Genomic DNA, 22,411 nt, shown 5'->3' on the forward strand with positions numbered 1-22,411 from the left:
TATAGAATTAATTTTCAGATATGCACATGCCTACTGTATCCAAGTTGGAAACTTTTGGTAGTATGCCCTGTGGTGGACAACATGTACTTTGGAGGTCTTTTTGCTGCCAGCTGATGTACAAAACCATGGGTACTCTTCACCTTCCCTCAGTTCCTTTAGATAGAATCCATAAGAATTCTGGCATTATAAATCTCAGAGTTGAGGTCAACCTTACTTTAAGCACAAGAGGTCTTGTGGAAGTACACATTTAAATTACAGGTGATTAGAAAACAATACTTTTGTTGTGGGTTTAAAATTCTACATGAAAAGGTACTGCAATACTGATTTTCTCATATCTACATCACATCTGGAGCCCAACGTAATGGTACATGCTAGAAGGACACACAAAGAAGGATAACTGTATCGTTGCCTTGCAAATACATGCATTTAGAGAGCTTCTGGAAAAAATTGTGCTAAAAAAGTTCTAGGCTCTGTTCAATCATGTTTGCAGCCTGTCCCCAAGTGTCCCCCGTATGTGACAGCAGGAAGCAAGAGGAATCCATTTCAGAATTAATTGCAAACATACTGATAACCTGTTATTCTCTAAGCACATTCTACACACAGCCATGGGACACTCTGAGATACTCTGCTCCATAAACATAAAAGAAAATACTCTGTATATATTCCATACATTTTCTCCTTGCCTTTACTGATATGGGTTTGGCAGGAAAGATTAGTACATGAATCGTTTAATTGCAAAGGAAGCTTGAAATTACCCTGTACAGAAATTAGATATTTGCTCTTTGCAAAAATAAAGCTCATTTCCTTTCCAACAGGAGTTGAAGAGTTAGGAAAACCACTATGACAGTGGAGTATGCAAAAATCACAGGTCCAGGAAGATGACCCATAGCTGCCAGTGCATTATATTTAATGGTACAAATAATTTATATTTACTACATATGCATTTGCTATATTTATTACCTATACAAACTACCATACTTATTTGTGTACATTCATATGTGAATCATTGCTTGTAGCAGGAACAATTAGAAAGACCTGAAGAAGACCACAGTGAATTAATGCCACTACGTATCAGTCAAAGCTGAGAAAAGCTGGCAGGGAAATGAAAACAGGCAGGGTTGCCCCTGCAGCAGCCCTGTGAAAAGCTCAAAGGAGCTGTGGGCATGCACATAGCTTTTGTGTATGCGTGTGTACAAATACCAGAAGTTGTGAAACAGAGTAACTTAGGATATTGGTATTGGGATGCAAAGTACAGAATAACGATTCTGCTCAAGCTCCTATGAACAGCAAAACATTTGAGAGGTAAATGAATCAGCGGTCTCAGGATAGTTCTGTGAAACAACTCCATGACACCGCTCACAAAATCTGACTTGCCGCAAGATCTTGAATACAAAACCTGCCCCTTCAGAGCTAAGCAGATGGCTTGTTCTAAGAGTAAAAGGTATTGCTACAGCCATAGCAAAGCCAATATCCATTTCTTAAGATACACATCAAAGACTGCAGGTCTCTCCATTTAAACTTTTCTCAAGCAAGTCGTTTCATAAAAAGAGCAGAAGAGGACAGGGTCCAATAAATCCAAGCAGGGATTTTCAAAGCTGACTTACATGCCCCGTTCCCACTGAATTTAGGTGGGACTTTATTCCCCAAGATGCTGCAAGTTGTAGCCCTAAATTTTTTATCAAAATAAAGACAGTTTCAGAAAACATATACTTTCATGCTTTTACTCTATCTAGTTTATATAGCATTTAGCAGCAAGGATGCTAAATGTACCACGTAATTAAACAGACACATTTAAATATGGTGTACAATACAACTAAGTGTGCAGTTTATTTTTTCCATGGTATAAGTGGAGAAATATGTGTGGGAACAGTTAGATTTTGGCACAGAAATAGGAGATCAGCTGAGGATTTTATTGCTGGTGATAGCACTAACAGTAATCATAAATATGATTTCCAGGATTGCTTTATATTTTGACTGTTACTGTGGCTGTAAACTGGGTGTGTATTTGTGAGCGTGTTTCCAAAAATCAGGACAGAAAGATACCTGCAAATGTTTAAACTTCCTAACTGATATTTGTGAACTCACAAACCTCAGACAAAAGCTGTACAACATTCATTCCATCTACCTAATAAATTCCTAAATATTTAAAGAACTTATAAATATCACAGTTAGCAGTCCCTGTAATTAACACAATCTTCAACCTGATATACCATTATGTTGTCTACCTACATGTTTAAATACAAAGGCAATACAAAGGGTCTGGCCATAGGAAAACAACAAAATATATGGGATTCAAGCTATTTTAAATCATCAGGCAGGCAGAGTTTAATGTTTCTATGAAATTGCAATCTATTATTCAACTCAAGCAAATATTACTAGAATATTAAATGCTTAAATGACAAATCATCACTGAAGACAATGAATTAAAATTAGTCTTCTGTAAAAGTTGACAATTTTCAGAGATATTTTCAATTTTTTTTTGCATATTGGAAAGAATATCTATGCTTCCATTAGAGAAATATTGCAGCAGATAACATCCCTTACCAATCAATCAGGGCTTAACCGTAGCCTTCAAGATAAAAGAGAAAGAGAATACACTTAAGGTACACTTTAACTACTGCGACATGGCAAACCAATGTAAAATTAGTTTTGATTTCTATCACAACACAATGTCTGTTTCTAGAAATAACTTAAATAAAGATCAGTAGTGTATCTAAACCATCAGGTAATAACTATCACTAGCTTTGGAGTAAAAGAATTATGCTGATATTTCTTTTAATGTATGCATTCAGGGGCTTTGTTACATCTCAAGATGCCTTCAGACACTGGACAACGTATTAAAAAAACATATGCACTGTATACAGGAAGTGAAGCTGATTGTGATTTTCTCTTTAAATAATGAAATGCCACAGTGAAATGTAACCAACAGCCAGCAGTCTACTCTATTTGCCCACCTGCTTGCCATGCAGTCATGTAAATACCATATTAAAATACCCAAAATACAATTACAGTTAGCTTCTAGACACTGAATCTCTTCCACCAATTGCTAAACAACATTAAAGCAGGAGATAATTGGTTTACAGTCATTTATCCTGGGCCCCCATACTATCTAAGTCCCAAATAACATCCCTCTTCTGCAAGATGGCAAGAGTACCAAGCCCAGAAATATTAAATGTAATTGAAAGCTTTCTTCATCACAGCACTGTATCCCACAATGAAAGTTTTCTGCCTAAGCCACAGAGCAAAATATGAGACTTTCTTTGCGTACAAATCCTTGGTTTCTAACCAGTCAAATCGGCATTTCTTCAGTGCTCTTAGGCATTTTGTTTTCAGCATAAGCTGGTGAATTCTTTCTCAACTCCAAGTGTCGTCCAAGTAATTTTGGCTCCTGCTGGAATATTTGCTTTATCGTAGCAAGGGTACTGACTCCAGTTATTGAATGTATGAACAAGAAAAAATGCTGTTAATGGTCACTACAGTAAATGGATTTATTATAGAGTATTATGATGAGGGTTTACCCAAAAGACACAAAGGAACACTGTAACTCATGCTATGTACAGTGAAAATGCTCAGTTTTACCCATTATTCCAGAAACAGTACTGGTTTAATTCATAAATTATTCAAAGCAAAGTGAAATGAATGTCACAGAAGTGCTGAACTGTTAACATTAGTATCAGTGAAAACTTTGAAAGTTATTTGAAATAAAAAGGTTGAAAAATGAAGTAGTGACCATTAGCACAAACCAAGTTTCACATCTATATATATTCCATTCTAGTATTAGCAGAAAGACTGAAAATAAAGCTCTCCCTAAAAGTGGAGAAAGGAGGACTAATTTTAATAGTGTTTTAACAAGATACATGCAGAATAAGTGCAGTATTTAAGAGTAAATGCCAATGAACACAATTTACCCACTTCTAATTTGTCATGTAGAATTGCCCTATATCTCACTGCCCTCTCTGGAATACTGAACAGGTGACATGACTCGTGTTTACCACCACAACACTGCTATTTTAGGTTTCATCAAACACTAGAATGTGAAAAAGCAGGGCAGTTTCAGTTCATGGATTTATTTATTTTTTTTAGCACAGTTCACTTAAGTGAGTGTTGGGAGTTTATTTAACAGATAGCCTGTAGGAACATAGCATCCTTGCGATGTCTTTTCCCTCTCCTGCTTTCTTCCTTTTGCACATTATCATGTCATCTTTCAGCCTCTTAACTAGACATCTGGTACAAAAAAAATTTCTGGCACCCCATAGAGTATACAGACATTCTTATGGGAAAAACACAACTCATTCATGACCATGGCTTTGGTGAAATGGTTTGGAGCTTTATGTTCTTAAACACTCATGTAGCAATGCAACAAACCCAGGAAAACTCTTACCAAGTCATAATCCATTCAGATTATCTTGTAATAGCATGTTCTGCTTCATACAGGGAGTGGGGGGGGGAGAAAAAAGGTGGGAAAAAAACCGAAAGGAAAGCCTCTGAAAATTACTACTGACAATAATAAATTTCAGGAGGGCCAGATTTTATCTTTCCTTCTTTTACTACACATTACTGCTTCTTACTCTCCCACTCAAATGAGAGACACAATCCCTAACTACCCATTGTCCAAAGAAGCTGCAGATTAAAATAAAGGAATGCTTTCGGTATGGCCCATCTCCCAGTGCAACAATGTATTTAGACTACACATTATTTGACTTGATTATTAGAGCTGTTTACTTAACTATTAGACTTTGGCCAATTAATTTATTAATTTAAAATGTAATAAATCATTGTCATTGGAAAATAATTTGATTATCATTATTATCAGCAGCAATGATTATTTAAGATCTGAGTAGCTGTTTTTCACATAAAGGAACAATCTAAACGAAAATTAGTACCTTGAGCAATCTTGAGGAAAATCAAAGAGATGGAGTTACCTTTTTTTACAGCTCCATATTTTAACACTATGCACTGGCAAAATTGAAGTGAGTGCATTATTAGGTCTCAGGGTAAATTCTCAATGAACACATACATGTGAAGACATACCATTCTTCAGAAAAGGCTATATTACATGTAGTTCATTATTGCATCTCTCCATCATATAGGCTAAATATTTTAACTCTCTTATGACTGAAGTACAACTGACTTGTAAAATCAACTACTACAATGTACACACAAGTATAATCAATGATGGTAATTTACACTGACATACCATTTACCACTAGGGCCAGAGTGACAGATTTTTTGCAATTAAAAAGAAGTGTATAGTGATTTTTTTCCTATGTTGATCTTTTGTGGTATCTGTAATTTATAGTACTGTATTTTAATACAAAATGCATATAACCATTTATTTTTTAGTTCTACATATTATACTGTCATGATTCTTTGTAGTAATTTGTTGTGATTACCATATATTGAAAATTATTTTCTATAGCCCAGTAAATACAAATAAAAGAAATTAAGATTTAGGTTTCTAATAGAGCTGAGAAACATGAACTTTAATTATAAGTGTCACCTAGAAGTAAAAATACATGCAGCCAGCATAACAAACAGGAACTTCTTATTTCCATTAAGTACTTGGGTTTACTTTATCTGGCCATTTACTACTGTATATCAAAGTTTCATTAAGACCAAACAACATACTTTGCAGCAAGTTTATAGTTTTCCAAATCTTTCCTCAAACGCATATTCTCAGCCTCAAGTTGCTGGTTGCGGGTATACACAGTTGGAACCAATCCAATATCTTTGGCTGTGAACGTACCTCTCTGTACAAGTTCATACCTAGTAGAAAAGAAAGAGATTTTTTATTCCATGTTTCCTTTTTCTCACTTCACTAATGTCTCCCTTCTCATGCTAGCATTTACCTAAACTAGAATCACAAAGATATTTACCATCTCAAGGCATTTACCATTTATGATCATTAACAATTAGCAACAGTACTATCCTACCACACTGTTCTATTTTACTGCTTTTCACTCTAAAATGTATTATTGTTCATAATAGTCAAAAGACATGTCCTGTATAACACAGTACTTCAATTTAAACAATTGTTCTTTCCCTTCCTTTCTTCCGAATAGCTTAAATAAAAGACAGAAAAAAAAATATTCTTGTTCAAATAACATTTGTATATACTCACGGTCTTTTTTATCTCATATGCTCCAATATATGCAAGATTTATTTTTTTTTTCTGAGGACTCAAATAAGATGACAAAGCTGCAGATAGCTCATAGAATCATTCATCCAGGTTATCTTCAACATGGAATACAGAGTTCACCTAGGGAAATTTCTTCATTCCTTCCTGTTTACTTATGTTGCCCTCTCCTTATTTAATTATATTTACCAATATTTACCTATTTTACTAGCCCCTGAGAAAACATGATTCCCTGATGTAGAAGTCTGAAGGCTACTTTAGTTAAATACTTGTACAGACTAACTTGCATTTTGAGAAGTAAAAGAGAATCTGGAGCAGCATGTAATGCTGTGTAGCAACCTACGAATCTCTATAACTCCTGGCCATGAAGTCTACTCAGTCAGTCTCGTATCTTTTAGGACTATCCATCTTTTGGTAGCATGTCAATGAAAGGTAAGAATACTCATGAATATGAACTTTTATAGACCAACTGAAGACAATGACATCATGCACTACTGTAGCTATGTCGTGGTTTAACCCCAGTCAGCAACTAAGCACCACACAGCCACTCACTCACTTCCCCCCACCCAGTGGGATGGGGGAGAAAATTGGGAAAAAAAGTAAAACTCCTGGGTTGAGATAAGAACAGTTTAATAGAACAGAAAAGAAGAAACTAATAATGACAATGATAACACTAATAAAATGACAACAGTAAGAATAAAAGGATTGGAATGTACAAGTGATGCACAGTGCAATTGCTCACCACCTGCTGATCAACATCCCGTTAGTCCCTGAGCTGCAATCCCCCCGCCCCCACTCCCCCCAGTTTATACACTAGATGTGACATCACATGGTATGGAATACCCTGTTGGCCAGTTTGGGTCAGCTGCCCTGGCTGTGTCCCCTCCGAACTTCTTGTGTCCCTCCAGCTTTCTCACTGGCTGGGCATCAGAAGCTGAAAAATCCTTGACATTAGTCTAAACACTACTTAGCAACAACTGAAAACATCAGTGTTATCAACATTCTTCACATACTGAACTCAAAAACATAGCACTGTACCAGCTACTAGGAAGACAATTAACTCTATCCCAGCTGAAACCAGGACAAGCTATGATATCAGTTCAGCATAGGTTCAGTGGAGCTATAAATAATTTATATCAGTTAAAGACTATAGTCCCACAATCTTCTTCCCTGCTGATCTTGACTGTAGCTGGAAGATATTCTGGGTGGGAACTCACTAGAAGGAGTAATATGAACAGTATTTGCCTTTTCGGGTGAAAAATATATTGAATCTGTGCATTACTTTTTTTCCAAGTAATAAGGAAGTATGAAAAGAACAGCAGTAATCAGAGATAAAACTATACTAAATGCTATCTCTTGCACTTGGACACAAGCAGCAGATTTGAAACTTGACAGTAAGCACAGCATTCCTAGATCAATAAAACAAGTTGCAGAAACAAAAAGTGTTTGTAGAATAAGGGATTCTTACTTGACAACAACTTGTACTTAACATCTTCCAAAAAAATTAAGGGGAATGTTAGAAACTCTTATGTCCAAATGCTACTTATCTGCATTCTGTGGACACTTCTAGGAACGCTCATGCCTATGAATTAAGCTGTCACCCACATTCACCACCAGTAGATGAAAGGTTTTTGAAAAGTTAAACTGAACATGTCCAAAGCAAAATTCATTCTATAATCACTTCATTTTCTTAAGCAAATTACAGTAGCAACAGGCTTTAATACTGAGAAAGAAGCTTAGTCTTTTTTCTTTTGTTTTTTCAAATAAACATTGACTGATGAGCAGGTACAATTCTTACTGGAAATATTACAAATAAGGGCACTTCTCATTGCAGATGATCACAACTCTACATACTCCTTCATCTGCCAGAAAAGTTTCTCCACTGAATGCCCTAACTACATCTCATGAAAACCATCAAGTTTCTGCACAAAGACACATCAGACATGGATAATTGATGAACTTAGCCTCCAGCAGAGCTAAGAACTCTGAAAGATAATTTTAATGAAATACAATTAATACCAATAAATTCACTATGCCCTTGTCTAAGAACACTACTAAAAATGAAGGCTTTTGTGCATGTAGCAGAAATGAAATGGAAAACCACACAACAAAATTGCATTGTGAAAGCTCATTATCTTTCATGAACCTAGTCCTGTAAAACTTACAGAACTCCTACATACCTAGCCAACTGCCAAATAGCTGTTGTTCTCACTTCTTTCCATTACAGAAGGGAACTGTGTTGCAAATTAAATTAGTTCCATGCACACACAGGTATTTTTCTAAGCTTTTCAGAACAACTGAGTTATTACTTTTGAATCACACTTTAAAATTAACCAAGAATCTGGAAACCTAAGGAACAGATGGTCAACTATGATTTTATGATCAAAGCCCAGTGCAGACTGACTAAAAATAATACATTGTTACTATATACATTACACTGAATTCAAGTTTCTAAGAGTTCTAAAGGAAACAGGTTGAAGAGAGGACCTGCAATAAACTAACTGATATGTAGCTCAGGGTAATCCTTTACTGAGGGATAACTCACCTAGAGATGTATTCAGGGATTAAAATTTCAAGTTTTAGCTTTTACAAGAACTTCTTACTGAAAATTATCATTCCAATTGATAACCTCTTAAACTGTTTCAACAGAAGGCTGAGAAAGATATGAGCACAGAAAAATAAAGCACCTTTTTGCCCTAGTGTGCTCCAATCTATTACGGCATATAAGTAGAACATTTATATTATCATGTTATGCTTGTCAATAGGCAAGAAAGTAGGTATGTCCACGTGGCTTTTCGCAAACCAAACTTGAGGTTACTTCACTTGTGTTCTGAGCCAGTTCTAATCCAAAACCTGAACCTGTTTTAGTGTGATGCTGTCCTAGAACTGATAACCCTCGTTTCTCTCAGGATTTAAGAACTCAGAGCACAATGTACATTAACGTGACCATATGACTGCTAGGCCAAAGAGGACAGAGAGCGGAGGAAACTCAGGTCTGCCTGAAATAAGCAGACTGTTTCCACTGTCTTCAGGGAGTTGTGACATGGAGGATCACAACGTATATCCATTTTCTTCATTCTGCAAAAGGGAATTTTTTTTGTAATGAGTCTACCTTTATACTCAGAGAAGACACAGTAGCTTTGTTGCATGTGCTCTGTTACGCACAACCCAGGCAATCTTTGCAAGGCATACACAATACAGACATAGCTTTTAACCTTGCTTGGTCACGTAAGTTTATTCATAATTTTAACCACATCAAACGGAAAAGAATTTTCAAAGCATGTTTCCATAATTAGTCTGCAGCTTTCCTTTTGCTCACAAGCTGAAACACTGCCAGGTCTCTAGGAACACTTAGTCAGAGATTACCAGTCCAATGAGTGTATTAACTAATCACAGTGATAGCTCCGTGCACATGTGTGAACAGCAAATGATTCATCTGCTCATCAGACTGGCAACATGCTGCCAGCAGCACTGAGCTCTTTGGGATTAGGAGGTATAGACTGTCAGATACATGAATTTACAGTTGATCAGCCCTTGCACTTCATACTCCAAAGCTGTCAATCCAATAACTTTAATAAGCAACAAAAGCACTATGAAGTCTTGTATATCAAAATGATAGAAAATTTAATGGTAAATTAGATATTCTAGAAGTAATTTAAGTCTAATTTAAAGTTCCTTAAATTATAACTAGAAGAAAAAAGTGTATGTGCAAAAAAACTACATAAAGAAAAAAAAAGTCACTGCAACTGTGATAAAATTATTCATTACATCATAGAAAAAGAGTGGGTTTGGCTTAAAATAAAACTTAATCAAGCCATGAAATTTTATACAGCTGGACAGTAACAGAATGTTTTCTCAAACTCTGAAATAAACACAGCTAATTTGGTCCAATTTAAGTGACCTTTAGATCTCAGACAGACAATTATTTCAAAGCAAGCCTTTTGATAAATCTTCTCTACGTTAATTAATTTCTCATTTTAAATTCCATTAGTACTTGATCACCACAGCATGAGAGCGAGAGTGTCGTCCCAATACATAATGAGGAACCTGAGTACACTAATCTGCTCTCACTTTCATTAATATTGTAAATTATCTGTTTCAAACCAACATGAAACATTTTGAAATAAGGTATTAATGCAGAAAAAGTCTCAATACAGTAAGATTAGATCCTGACATGCTGAGCTCATTTGTAATGCTACTGAAATTAAAAATATTACTTACAGAGAAAAAAAATATATGTATAGCTAAGGATTTACAAGATATGGCCTGCTAAGACCTGCACTTGCTCTGTTAAAAAGCTATTTTAATTTTGCCATTGATATCAATTCAGACTGTAAGTGCTTCAAAGAAAGCTGTAGTTTCATAAAAGGGTCACTATTTATATCTGTTTAGTATTAATTATCTTTTAGCATAAAAACTGTTAAAGTTCAGAACTTAATGTTATTCATATCAGTTCTTTCGTTGAAAAAGAATACAGAACTATAGTGCTCTTCTCTAAGGAATCATTTAAATGGCACTGTTATGCTACCAAAAAGCAGATCATTATTAATTCCAAAAGCAACGCCTGATTGGTGAGCTCTACGCTAATAAGACCAGAGCCTTGCAAATGACAGCAATGATTCCCCATTAGAGAATATTTCTAAGAAAATTTAAAAGCTTCAAGGCTTTTGTAGGAAAAAATAAGATGTTTCTAACTTTTCAAATTCACTAATTTTCAAATTAAACAATTTCAAAAGGCCTTATTAAAAAAATCTCAGAACCTCTCACGTTTAAAGACTGCCTACAAGGTAATTCAAAAAGAGGTGTTTCCACTTCTCAGAATCTTTCTTATGTAACTTGCAGATTCAAAGCAATCTTCTAACTGAAAGTATTTCAATAGAACTTTATGACAAGTGTCATCTTTTGCTCCAAAATAATTCAGCTCTCCTTTCAAGCTTTGCAACATTCCTGGCACATCGTTCTTAATCAATATTAAAAAAAGTATACATCCTGTAGGATTCTGTATATAAAGAGAGCAGTGGAGGGAGTGGAGTATTTAGACAAAGCTGCATGTTTAAACTTCTGCACAAAATAGGGGCAAAATCCCTGCAATCTATATAAGCTGGGCAAAAGAAGACAGCAACAGCTCAAGAGTTTACTCTTCTGATTACTATATGAAAGAAAGAAAAAACTAAACCAATCATATTATTTTGACTGATGTACCAAAAATTACCAAATATCAAAAATTTTAATTATGCTACTTAAAATACAAGGTAGCTATGATGAATGTCCAAACACACCTAAACAATTAAAGGTGCAAATACTATAGCATGCTACGAAATATTCAGTTTTTAAGCAGGCACCCATGTTCTGGAAAGGAAGAAAATCACAAACCCACATGATTTCTCAGCACTGCTGAAGTGAAATGCTGGTCATTTTGCATTGGACTCATTTGATCCAGTGATGCTTTCTGCACTGTAGCTGGTTTTAGTTTTCATTGGTAGTCAGTGGAAGGCAGAATATACTTGAAAAAAATGTAATTTAATTCATTTTTTCTTAAAGCAGACGGCTTAAAGAACTTAGATGAGTTGCATCCTGAAAATGAGTATTTCTCTTCACTGGTCACAAAAGCAGCCTCAGGTGACCACTTCAGGCTTGTAAATGTCTAGAGTTAGGCAAAATGCATACAGTCCTTAAAAGGTACCTGTTTAGGAGCTCCCTGGAGTCAGCTTACTTGAAAGTCTGTCCTTAAAACAATAGTTTGCATCCTCATTCTCAACATGAATACAATTATTTGGTAAAACACTACGTATTTAAGAATGACTTGTACTCAGAAGAGTTTTCTGGAAATATGTCCTGAAATACTGGAAATATTAGCATCCTGAGCATCTACTTCCTAATTCTCAAAATAACACGGTCACTTAAAATATTTTACCATTCAGTCTGGAAGCAGTCAAGGGTTCTGGACATTCCCAATCTGACCAGGAAATTGCAGAAGAAATCATCCATTGCTTCAGGTATTTCAGACACTGATTTCTCAGAAGTCAGAACTGACTGCAAAGCCTGAAATAAAAATTCGGTAATTGTTATTAAACCTGCAAGAAAAATGTAATTATCATACCTTCTATTTCTGAAGTCATTTAAAGTCACAGATCTACTGAAGTACAGCTGAATGTTTCCCTTGTCTTTATTGATCACTTTAATCACTGATCCTTCCAATGTCAAGGTCTGTGAAAGGTTATAGAGAAGCTAACTCAAAAATCACCTGATTTAAACAAGTATTCTGAACCTGACTTGAAACTATTTAAACTGATGGATGATCTTCTGTCACCGACCAGGGAGAAAATGCTAGTTCTCATACTCCTGCATCCTTCAGCAACTTTAAAAACTACTGATGAGAAAAATCAGTACTTCATCTAATGAAAAATGCAAAAGTCCAAGGTGACAGTAAAATGGCTTATATTCTTTTTGTAATGATGCATGCAATGGAGAGTCGGAAAGAACTGCATCTCCATCATTAGATCTCTTAAGAAGTATCACAAAGATCAATTCTCCTCTTTCTTCTCAACATCCATATGCAGACACTGAATGAAGCTGCCAGACAACATTGCTACAAGTGTTAGCAGAATGCAGACGGTACACCAGGCTTCACATGCAGCTCCTCCAGTGCCATCGAGACAGACAGCTATTCAGATAAGATCAGCTCATGGGTCAAGCACAGTTGCCAAAAGCAGAATCAAAACAAACCAGAACAATCTTACTATGGAGAAAAAGAAAATCCCTTTCACAGTTTTCTGTTGCAATGCAAATTTCTTTCCTTCACTCAACCCCATTCAGCCCCCTCAGTGCATAGCTTGATACTAAACTCTCCCAGAAAGATTTCAAGGTGCAAGGAGGTATGAAAAAAGTAAAAATACAACCTTGTCTGAGACTACTCCCCCCCCCAAATGCATTCAAATATAACCAGATGAGAAAGACTGCCACAACTTGGCAGTCAAAGAGGTGCCCTTAATTCATTCAGACTTCAAATGGATTACAGCAACTTGACATTCCTAAATATGAGGGTCTTGGCATTTGGGAACTCCACATGGGCACAATGCTACAATGGACTTGTTCAACGATGCAGGCTACTATCTAAGACAAGATACTGTGCTGGACATGCCTGCCTCCTGGTGAGAGGATGACAGAACAAACCTGGGCTTGACAACTATCACTCAGCGCACTCTTGAAAGAAACTCAGATTCTATGATAACGTGTGCCACATATTATTAAAAAAAAAAAAAGAGATACCACTATAGAGAAGAGATGAGAAGCAGAAACAGCTTCCACACATGCCTACCTTCTTTTCTTCATTTCAGTACTAACAAAACTGAAAAAAATTCCAGTGAGATATTCATCAAGGCATGCTAAAGGCTGTGACTGCAAATTATTTTCTCCATCCATTTAAAAAAGAACCTGTAGGCCAGGGATTTTGGATAACTCCATTCATTTATGGCTTATTCATGTCCTTAGTGGGAGCTCTATTAACATGACTGCATAAATTACCTGGAGATAAAGGCATTTCTCCTGGTAAAATAAAAACACTGGAAAAATCTCATAGCCATTTTGTGTAATACAGAAAATGTTGTGTTTAATCCAAGCAACCTACCTAATATAAACAGAAAGAATTGTACATGGATGATCAAGGCCATGTAACACTATATTATGAATAATACAATATGCCAAGTGCAATGTAATATTTAGCATATTTTCATTACTAGAGATACAGTACATCAGACAGCTCTATTTTCTAATTGTGGTAATACAAGAACCAAAAAGAGTACATCTGCAGACATGCAGCTGCATCCCTTTTCTTGCTTCTTTTCTTTCTTTACTCTAAGTGAGGCAAATATCTAATATTGTTGCTTGTAGTTTCCCAAATGCATCTATAAAGCCAGTCTTCGGAAGAAATGACACAGCTTGATTCCCTTAGTAAATGGAAATATGATAGGAATGCATTTCATCTGTGCAAAAGAGAATTTATTAGCTAGATACTAGCACTGAGAATCATTTCAGGAACTGAAGCTCGAGCCGGGAACAATATAGGGAAAAATGAATGCAGTCTAACAGGCACGGTATTGGAACAGGGCCTCAGGAAACCAGAATTAAATTCCTAGCTCTTCTGCAGACTTCAAGTGATACTAGGCTAGCAACTTTCTTTAATTTAATATTAACCTTGGATGACTACCCATAGAATGGCATAACAGTAATTTTTTTGTATATATTTACCTATTTAGAAATGAGGAAAATACAATCTATTAATTAATTAATGTGGTGCAAACAGACACCCTATAGAAGCTATATAGACAAAAACATCTTATTAAAGGATTCCAACCATTAAATCAAAATAAAAAACCTAAATATTTGCTTTGTTAAATATTTGTTAACTATTTCTTGGTTAAATATTTATTTTTTAATTAAAATCTTTAAAATATTTTGAGTGTAAGGACAGCACATATGGCCAGTAAAATAAAATAATTGCTAAAAGCTTAACCTTAAGGACTTCCACAATACTCACAAAAATTTCTGTCAAATGAAGAAAGATTAACACCAAATAAATTAATAATTTCTCTGGAAAATAAAATGAGATGTTCTTGCAAAACTTACTAAACTAAAAAAGAATAAAAAAGGTAATTCAAAGATTTTTAACATGATCAAACAAATTATAAATCAAACCTACATAGAATATAACGTTAATGAAGGGCCATGTGACTTCAGAGTATCATTGGGGATATTAAGAAAATACAGATCCTGGAATGGAAGTGTAATAGCTGTAAATACTGAAGAAAGCATTTCAGCCAACTTTCTTTTGTGTGTGTGGTTTTCCAGAAATTCTACATCCCTCTCCTAGGGTCCCTATCAGCTGAAGATTTTCTTTCATATGCAAAATATTCTGTTCCTTGTGTTTAAAAATAATTTATATTACTTTACAATGCCTCAAAACAAGGACAATAGAAAAAAAAAATCATGACTTGTGACTGAAAAGGAAAAATGATGACTAGAACAGGAGGCAGAATCACTGCTATCCAAAGCATATGCTGCCCAGCACAGCTGTATTTTGAATCAGCTGCCATTGTTGGGATCCAAACAAAAACATGAACTGTAACTGCTGAGGGAGCCTCACCAAACTCCTTAAAGATCAGTAGTTCTACTGCACACATGCAGAGATCCAGAAGGAGAGAAAACATGCCTCAATATCCCCTGTAGAAACATAGCTTTAATTCCTACACACCAATTATTTTCTTTTAAAAGGTGAATAGCATCACCTCTCATTTGCTTATGTTTGCTTTTCTTAATTTAGTAATTAGTGCTAATTACTTTGGAAGGAAATCTGAAAGTAAGCATTTTTCTTAGATTTTCCTGGTTATACTTGACCTTTTTAACAGAGCATAAAAAAACTGTAGTTACTCAATTTAGAAATTGTGGATATTTATAGTATCCGCATTTGGCAAATCACTTTCTGGATGCTCACTTGATCTCTGCCTTCTCTATATAATTTCTTTTCCTTAACAAAAAGATTTGCATCCAGTACTGAAATGCAATCCTTAATACGGGTTTAGGTAGAAAAGTTACTATGAACAGCAAATATACACAGTCACTTAAAACTGTTTATCACAGAGCAGCTATTCCAGGATATGGTTGTTACCTAATTTAACCTATTTTAGCCAAGATTAGAAGCTAATAATTGAAAAAGTGTACCAATTATTTATCATGTGACGATGACAGCCTTCTACTGTGCTTCTTAGCTCAGAGTTTGGATATTGATCCAATATTAATTCACAGGAAACAGTGCTTCTAACTTGGGTCACCAAAAGCATTTGCTGCAGCACTTGGTCTTTCCAGTGAATTAGCATCGAACAATCTAGTCACTGACCCTCACAAAATACACAGTAAATCATTATGAAAGCTGTCAAGGAACTAGCAAGTGTATTAAAATATTTTTCTATTCATGTCTTTCTGTCTAAAGGCTGAAAATATTATTTCAAAATTATGGAAAAAATGAGGCCTCCAATTAATGAGTCAAGAAACAAGGCGGCAGATATCTATTCGTATAAGCACAAAATCAAAGAAAATTTGAGTTTAAGCACACCCATTCTTCTTCTGTTTTAAGGAAAGGTAACACTTTCTTCAGTTTGATTAAATGGGATAGATATTAGCATATTGTTTCCTACCACTCAAAGTCCAGCAAATCAATAAAGAGGTAAAAGATTATATTTATATAGCATTGACAAAAGATCAAGAGATTAAAAACATTCTTCCTTGTTTCACTTTTTATTTGAATGTCAACTCACAGTAAAACAGACATAACTTCAGTTATCCCTAAAGAACATTAAGAATTTCCACTACTCAGTTAACATTAAGCATGTTCAGTTTTAAAAACTTCTGCCAACCTTCCCTTAATTTTCAGGCACATACAGTTTCATAACAGTTAACATTCTGGTATTGTCAGTTTCCATTCAAAGTTTGATCTAAAATACAAAACTGATCTGTTGATAGGCACCAGTGCAGAAGAAAATGCACATTTTTCCTCCATTTTGATGTTAAGAATCATTCACAATTTTATCTTTTCATTATTAATAATTTGCTTTTGCAAAACAAAGACTATGACGATAGCTTACTGATGAGGCTATAAGATAGTGGCAATATTAGAAACACAGCAGGGAAAAGCACTTTTCCTTTAGATTGTTATAAGCAAGTAAATTCAGGTAAATCATATTTTGGAAAATGCAATATAACAATCCCATTGTGTAACTCTGAACTATTATATGACTGTTTTGAAATCAAACTGTAAATGTAAGAACTGTCAAAAACTAGTAGTGTGAAATGATTGATAATTTCATTAATATTTTGATTTTACATAGCATAACAGCCCATTCTTTATTTTCAATATATGAATAATCTTTTTTAGCGAAGTATTCAAGTACAAGCTTCTGTAGGTCTTAAGCATATGCAGTTTCTTTCCTGTGTCAGGGATCACCCTCTCATTCAATCCATTCAGATAAAGAAACAAACCCTAAAATAATGATACATTGTAATAACATTAATAATTATACAGATAGATAATTTAAATGTTACATGTATTAGCAATATCAGGTTGTTTATGGAACATAAAATGAACAAAAGTTAAATGAAGATGAAACCCATGAAACATAAGTTGCCTTTTCTACTGTAGCATTTGTTTACCCCTAGAAACTTCTAAAAAATAAAGAGACAATCTCTTCTACACAAATATTTCAGCACTAAAATAAATTATCATATGTAAATTTTAAGCCACTAATGCCAACTGAATTACAGACAGTGTCTTAGAAAGTTTAGGAAGTTCTTACTAAAATTTGGGCATCTTCAGCCTGCTCTTGAATAGTCTGCAAAGCCTTTGACAGATCCTCATCATCTTCCTGAAGACTAAATTCATCATCTGCTGGAATCTAGGTGAAAGGATTTAAAGTTAGGTATCAACGTATCTGATACATCTTTCTTTCAGAATACAACCGTTTCTACTCCCAGAACACCTACTGAAAATAGTCTCGTTCTTGTTAAAATAATATTTTGCCATATTTAAATAGAATTTATATTACTGAAATATTCATTATAAATAAGCTGAAACATCTAAATAGAAATACCTGTATCTTTGAAAAAGTATTTAATGTTCAGATAAAAGTAAAACATTACAAATCAACTGACACTAAATCTTCTCTTGAAAAATAAAGATATGCCTAGCATCACCGCACTCTATAAAAGGAGATTCATGTCATTTTTCCAAAGATGTTTTTGTGACTGATGAAGTAAAACAAAAGAACGAAACGTGAATACTCTACCACATATATCAGAAGATTATCAATTTAGTAAATTACCTCTTCGTACTGATAATCATCTTTAGAGTCGTCCATTATGGTTAATTCTGCAGATTTTGTTAAGTCTGAAACAGCTGATGCATGTGATGAGTTCCAACTTAAAAAAAAAAAAGGTATCATAAACCCACCATCTATAAATCTGTTATCACCACCTTCACCCTTGTTCTTTTTGACACAAGACTTCACACTTTCAAGGCTTCTTTCAGCCTTTAGGTGAACAAGCCCAGCTCCAGTGAAAACTATGTGCACAGAGACAGAATTTAAATTCAAAGTTTTTAAAGCAGGCTTAAACACCATTAAAATTTGCCTCATCAGATCAAAGGTAGAAGTCAAGCACTGTTCTGAATTAAACAGTAGCTCAACTCTGCTCTCACCCAATCATCAGTTTTTGCAGGGGTCTTACTGCACTGAGACTTTCACAGACTTTGTGCTTCTAAGCATAACTAGCTTCAAGCTCTCAGAGAATCACATTTTGTATCAAATTCAGATGTACAGATGTTCAAACATGAAGATCTGAAATCAAACACTGAATACTAGAGGACCATTTACTGAAGCTGATCAAATGCCTCAATAATTACAACACAGCTACAATAAAAAGATAAAGAACTTTCAAAATGTAAAAATTAATTTGGAAATTATCCACAGTTCCAAATGCCTTAGAGTCAAACTTTTCATTAAAAAATAACTACAAATGGTGTAAAATGAAACCCAAATAAACATTTTTTCATCCACTAGCCTCACCACCCATGAAAATACAACGAAAACATTTTTAGCAAGATGCTCTGTTGACACTTTCCCTAGGAAATCAGTTAGCCTACAAATGACCCATGTAAATAAACCAGAAATTAACTTCCGAAGAAAAGAAAAGCTAGCAATTCAGTACTTCACACACCAAGGAAAATAAAAAGATACATGGTTTTCCAGCTTTGAATCAAGTTTCCCAAATCTGAATTATTCTCCTAAAAACCAGGCCTTTTGCTACAGTTCTGACAGTACAATATATGTGTAAAAGCATCATCTGCATTTATGACCCCAGCATCACAGCACCAACAAAACTATCAGTTAAATTGTAACCATCTGGAAGGCTAACAGCTGAAGATCATGTCCCAAAAAACGATAACCACCATTTGGTTTTCAGAGATGTTTTTCAGAGGTTTAAGATAAAAGATAGAGATGTCATTTTCTCTTGTAAACAACAACAACAAAAAAACAAATAGGGAAGTCATTGAGTGAATAAAGGCATACTTTTCAGTAATCAAGTTGAAGCATATCTGTGTACCTCCAACTACACGATAACTACAAAAATTGTATACATAAATAGGAAACTGCCATGAACGCTTCTTAAGAATCTCCTATCTAAGCTTAGTAAATGAAAGCAAATGCCTGTAATACATGTGCCCACAAATTTACTTCCCAAATTACTGCATCACAGACTGCAGGTGTAGAACACAGGACTTGAATTCAAGTCACCACCTCTCTGCATCTCAAATTTCGCTCTCTGCAAAAGCTTCATTTTCTAACCTGACTGAATCTTGAATGTTTAATTCTAAAACCTGAACTATGCAGAAACTCATCTCCAGAAAATGTGCTTTCTTTCATAAGGGGGGAAAAAAAGAACGGAACCCCCAAACTATTAGATTTAACAGGCCTAAGTCTGTTCTCTATCACACCAGAAGAAATCTGGATTAACTCTTCTGACTTTAATGGGATGACATAGAAATTGTGCAGTCAACAAGTGCATCTTTTCTCAGCATGGTACTTCAGGACCATATGTGGGTCCACCAAGGCAAGCAAAGAAAACCGAGATGAACATAGCTCATGTTGAGACACGACTGTCAAGAGCTGACCCAACAGACTCAAGATAACAATCAGAGACTCGGGCATCAGGCTAGCTTTTAATTGTCTGACTGCTCCCCAGCATAACAGGAACATTTTGGTCCTCGCATCAGTGTCTGACCACATCCTAATAAAACAGCTCCAAAGTCCTGGACTTTGTTCCTTCAACTCGGAAGGAGAAAAGTTCATCTGAACTGCTGATTACATCAGAAAAAGGGAACAACAGCAAGGTGCGAGTGCAAAGCAGGAGGAAAGGTTTCCTTTATTGTTTGAAAACGCAAGAAGGATGCTTGCAGCAGGCAAGTCAAGATAAGACACAGTAATATTGAGTGACTAGTTAGGGTAATGTTCTAAAAAGCCCCTTTTTTAATTAGATTAAGATAACCTTGCACTAGCTAGCTGACTACATATTCTCTCTTTAAAGAATGAGAACTTAAAGTGTGATCGTGTTTGTATAGCGTGAATACCTGGGTACAACATTTTTTGTATGAAGCAGGGGACAATTTCCCTATATATGTAGTAATTCTACGTACAAACTAAGTATCTGCATAGAATCATAGAATGGTTTGGGTTGGAAGGGACCTTAAAGATCATCTAGTTCCAATCCCCCTGCCACAGGCAGGGACACCTTCCACTAGATGAGGTTGCTCAAAGCCCCATCCAACCTGGCCTTGAACCCTTCCAGGGATGGGGCATCCACAGCTTCTCTGGGCAACCTGTTCCAGTGCCTCACCACCCTCACAGCAAAGGACTTCTTCCTTACATCTAATCTAAATCTACCCTCTTTCAGTTTAAAACCATTACCCCTCTTCCTATCACTACACTCCCTGATAAAGAGTCCCTCCACGTCTTTGCTGTAGGCCCCCTTTAGGTACTGGAAGGCTGCTGTATGGTCTCCCTGGAGCCTTCTCTTCTTCGGGATGAACAACCCCAACTCTCCCCATCTGTTCTCATAGGAGAGGTGCTCCACGCCCCTGATCATCTTCATGGCCCTCCTCTGGACTCACTTGAACATGTCCAGGTCCTTCTTATGTTGGGGGCCCCAGACCTGAACTTCTGCATATTTCTGTGGAACTCCTAAGCCTCTTCATTACTTTATAGCACAGTATTTATCAACTTCAAATTAATTTAAATAAAGTACATTTAAATAAAATACTGTACCCAGCAATTTTTCACACCATCTTTAGTGATTTGATCAGAGACTGTTTTTTCTAAAGCTATCTTTTGTATGATCCTCCCCCCATCTCAACTACTTCTTTCTGCATTTACCAAATCTTTCAATGCAAATAGAAACATCACCGCAGTATACCCTTCATAAGTAAAACACTTTCAAATACTGTGGTTTTTTCCTGAATTTTCTACTGACATGACTGTCCTTGTGATCCGCTATGGTCTAAACTAATGCATCATTGCAAACACTGTACACAGACTAAAATATTACTTTAAAAATCCTGATTTTTTTTTTCCTCCTTTTTCCAAAAATCATAGCCATGTGCACAACAAAACAGAAGAATGAATTTTTAAAACTGTTGTATTTCCCCAGCAAATGCTGACAATGTTGTTTGTTTTTTTTTAACACATCTTGATGCAGTGGTTTTTTTAAGCACACCACACAGTGTGAAAACAGCTGTGCAGTTCCAAGGAGGTAGAAACTGAGGAACAAGCTCGCAAAGGACAATCTTCCTTTTTTTTTTCCTTTAATTGCTTTTATATTGGCTTACATCTTAATTCTAGCAAGGCAGGAAAAACTAAAGTACTGGTAGGTCTAACACTTAAGCTGTGATTGTTCAGTCTCTAAAACAAAGCTTGAAAGATCTTGATTCGGCAGCTCACAGCTACAAAAGAGAACAGACAGAGCTAGTCCGATCTAATGACAAAACTAGCATTTGGGTTGTCTGACCAAAAATTACATATTTAAAAGCCATAAACTCTTAAAATAATTTGCTACAATTCAGTTGTGAGAATTCTAACTGATTCCCCCCCCCCCCCAAAAGCCACAGCAAATAGAATTATGTCTAGGTTATTGTATCATAATCTTTATAACTTGGTCATACACAGTACTAAACAAAACCACGAATATCTAGCCAGTTACTCTGTGTAGCAGGCACTGGGGAATTAAAGCAGCACCTTTTACAGCAGCACATTGGGACTGAGTCCTAATAACGAGTCTTGTCACTCCTCCCTAGATATTTTGCATTTACTGATCAACAATTGACACAAGACAGGCGACAAGAGTGTTTAATTTCAGGATTTTAACTCTTGCTTAGACTGCCCCATCAGCAAGAGAGGATAAAATTACCCTGCTTTTCCTAAGGGTCACTCAGGGACTCTTACCGTCAGCAATGAAAACAACCATCACGTTAAAAGTGAGCAAGACCCTACCGTCTCGGCAGGTGGGGAAAAAACAAACAAACAAACAAAAAACACTGAACGCCGCATATTGCCCCTTTTTAGCCTCCAGAGGCAATAACCCGCAAAAAGAAGCAACAAGGTACTGGGCCTTTTTTTGGCTCCCCCCCCCCCCCCCCCCTCACTCTGTGAAACAACTTGGCAACCCGCAGGTCTCCCG

General features: G+C 35.7%; 1 protein-coding gene across 2 annotated transcripts in view; it reads right to left on the reverse strand.

The window, feature by feature from the left end:
* Positions 1-22,411, reverse strand: part of SPAG16 (sperm associated antigen 16) — a 420,853-nt gene that overhangs the window by 398,016 nt on the left and 426 nt on the right. The window contains exons 2-5 of one of the 2 annotated variants that reach the window (XM_030018160.1): positions 18,007-18,053; positions 17,482-17,580; positions 12,051-12,178; positions 5,629-5,766 (exon numbers count right to left, since the gene is read on the reverse strand). In XM_030018160.1, coding sequence (XP_029874020.1) covers positions 5,629-5,766; positions 12,051-12,178; positions 17,482-17,580; positions 18,007-18,053 — 412 coding nt within the window. Of the gene's footprint in view, positions 1-5,628; positions 5,767-12,050; positions 12,179-17,481; positions 17,581-18,006; positions 18,081-22,411 lie in introns of both variants that reach the window. The other variant, XM_041124471.1, reaches the window with a different exon arrangement.

The sequence above is a fragment of the Aquila chrysaetos genome, chromosome 6, assembly GCF_900496995.4.
Source record: "Aquila chrysaetos chrysaetos chromosome 6, bAquChr1.4, whole genome shotgun sequence".
Taxonomy (NCBI): domain Eukaryota; kingdom Metazoa; phylum Chordata; class Aves; order Accipitriformes; family Accipitridae; genus Aquila; species Aquila chrysaetos.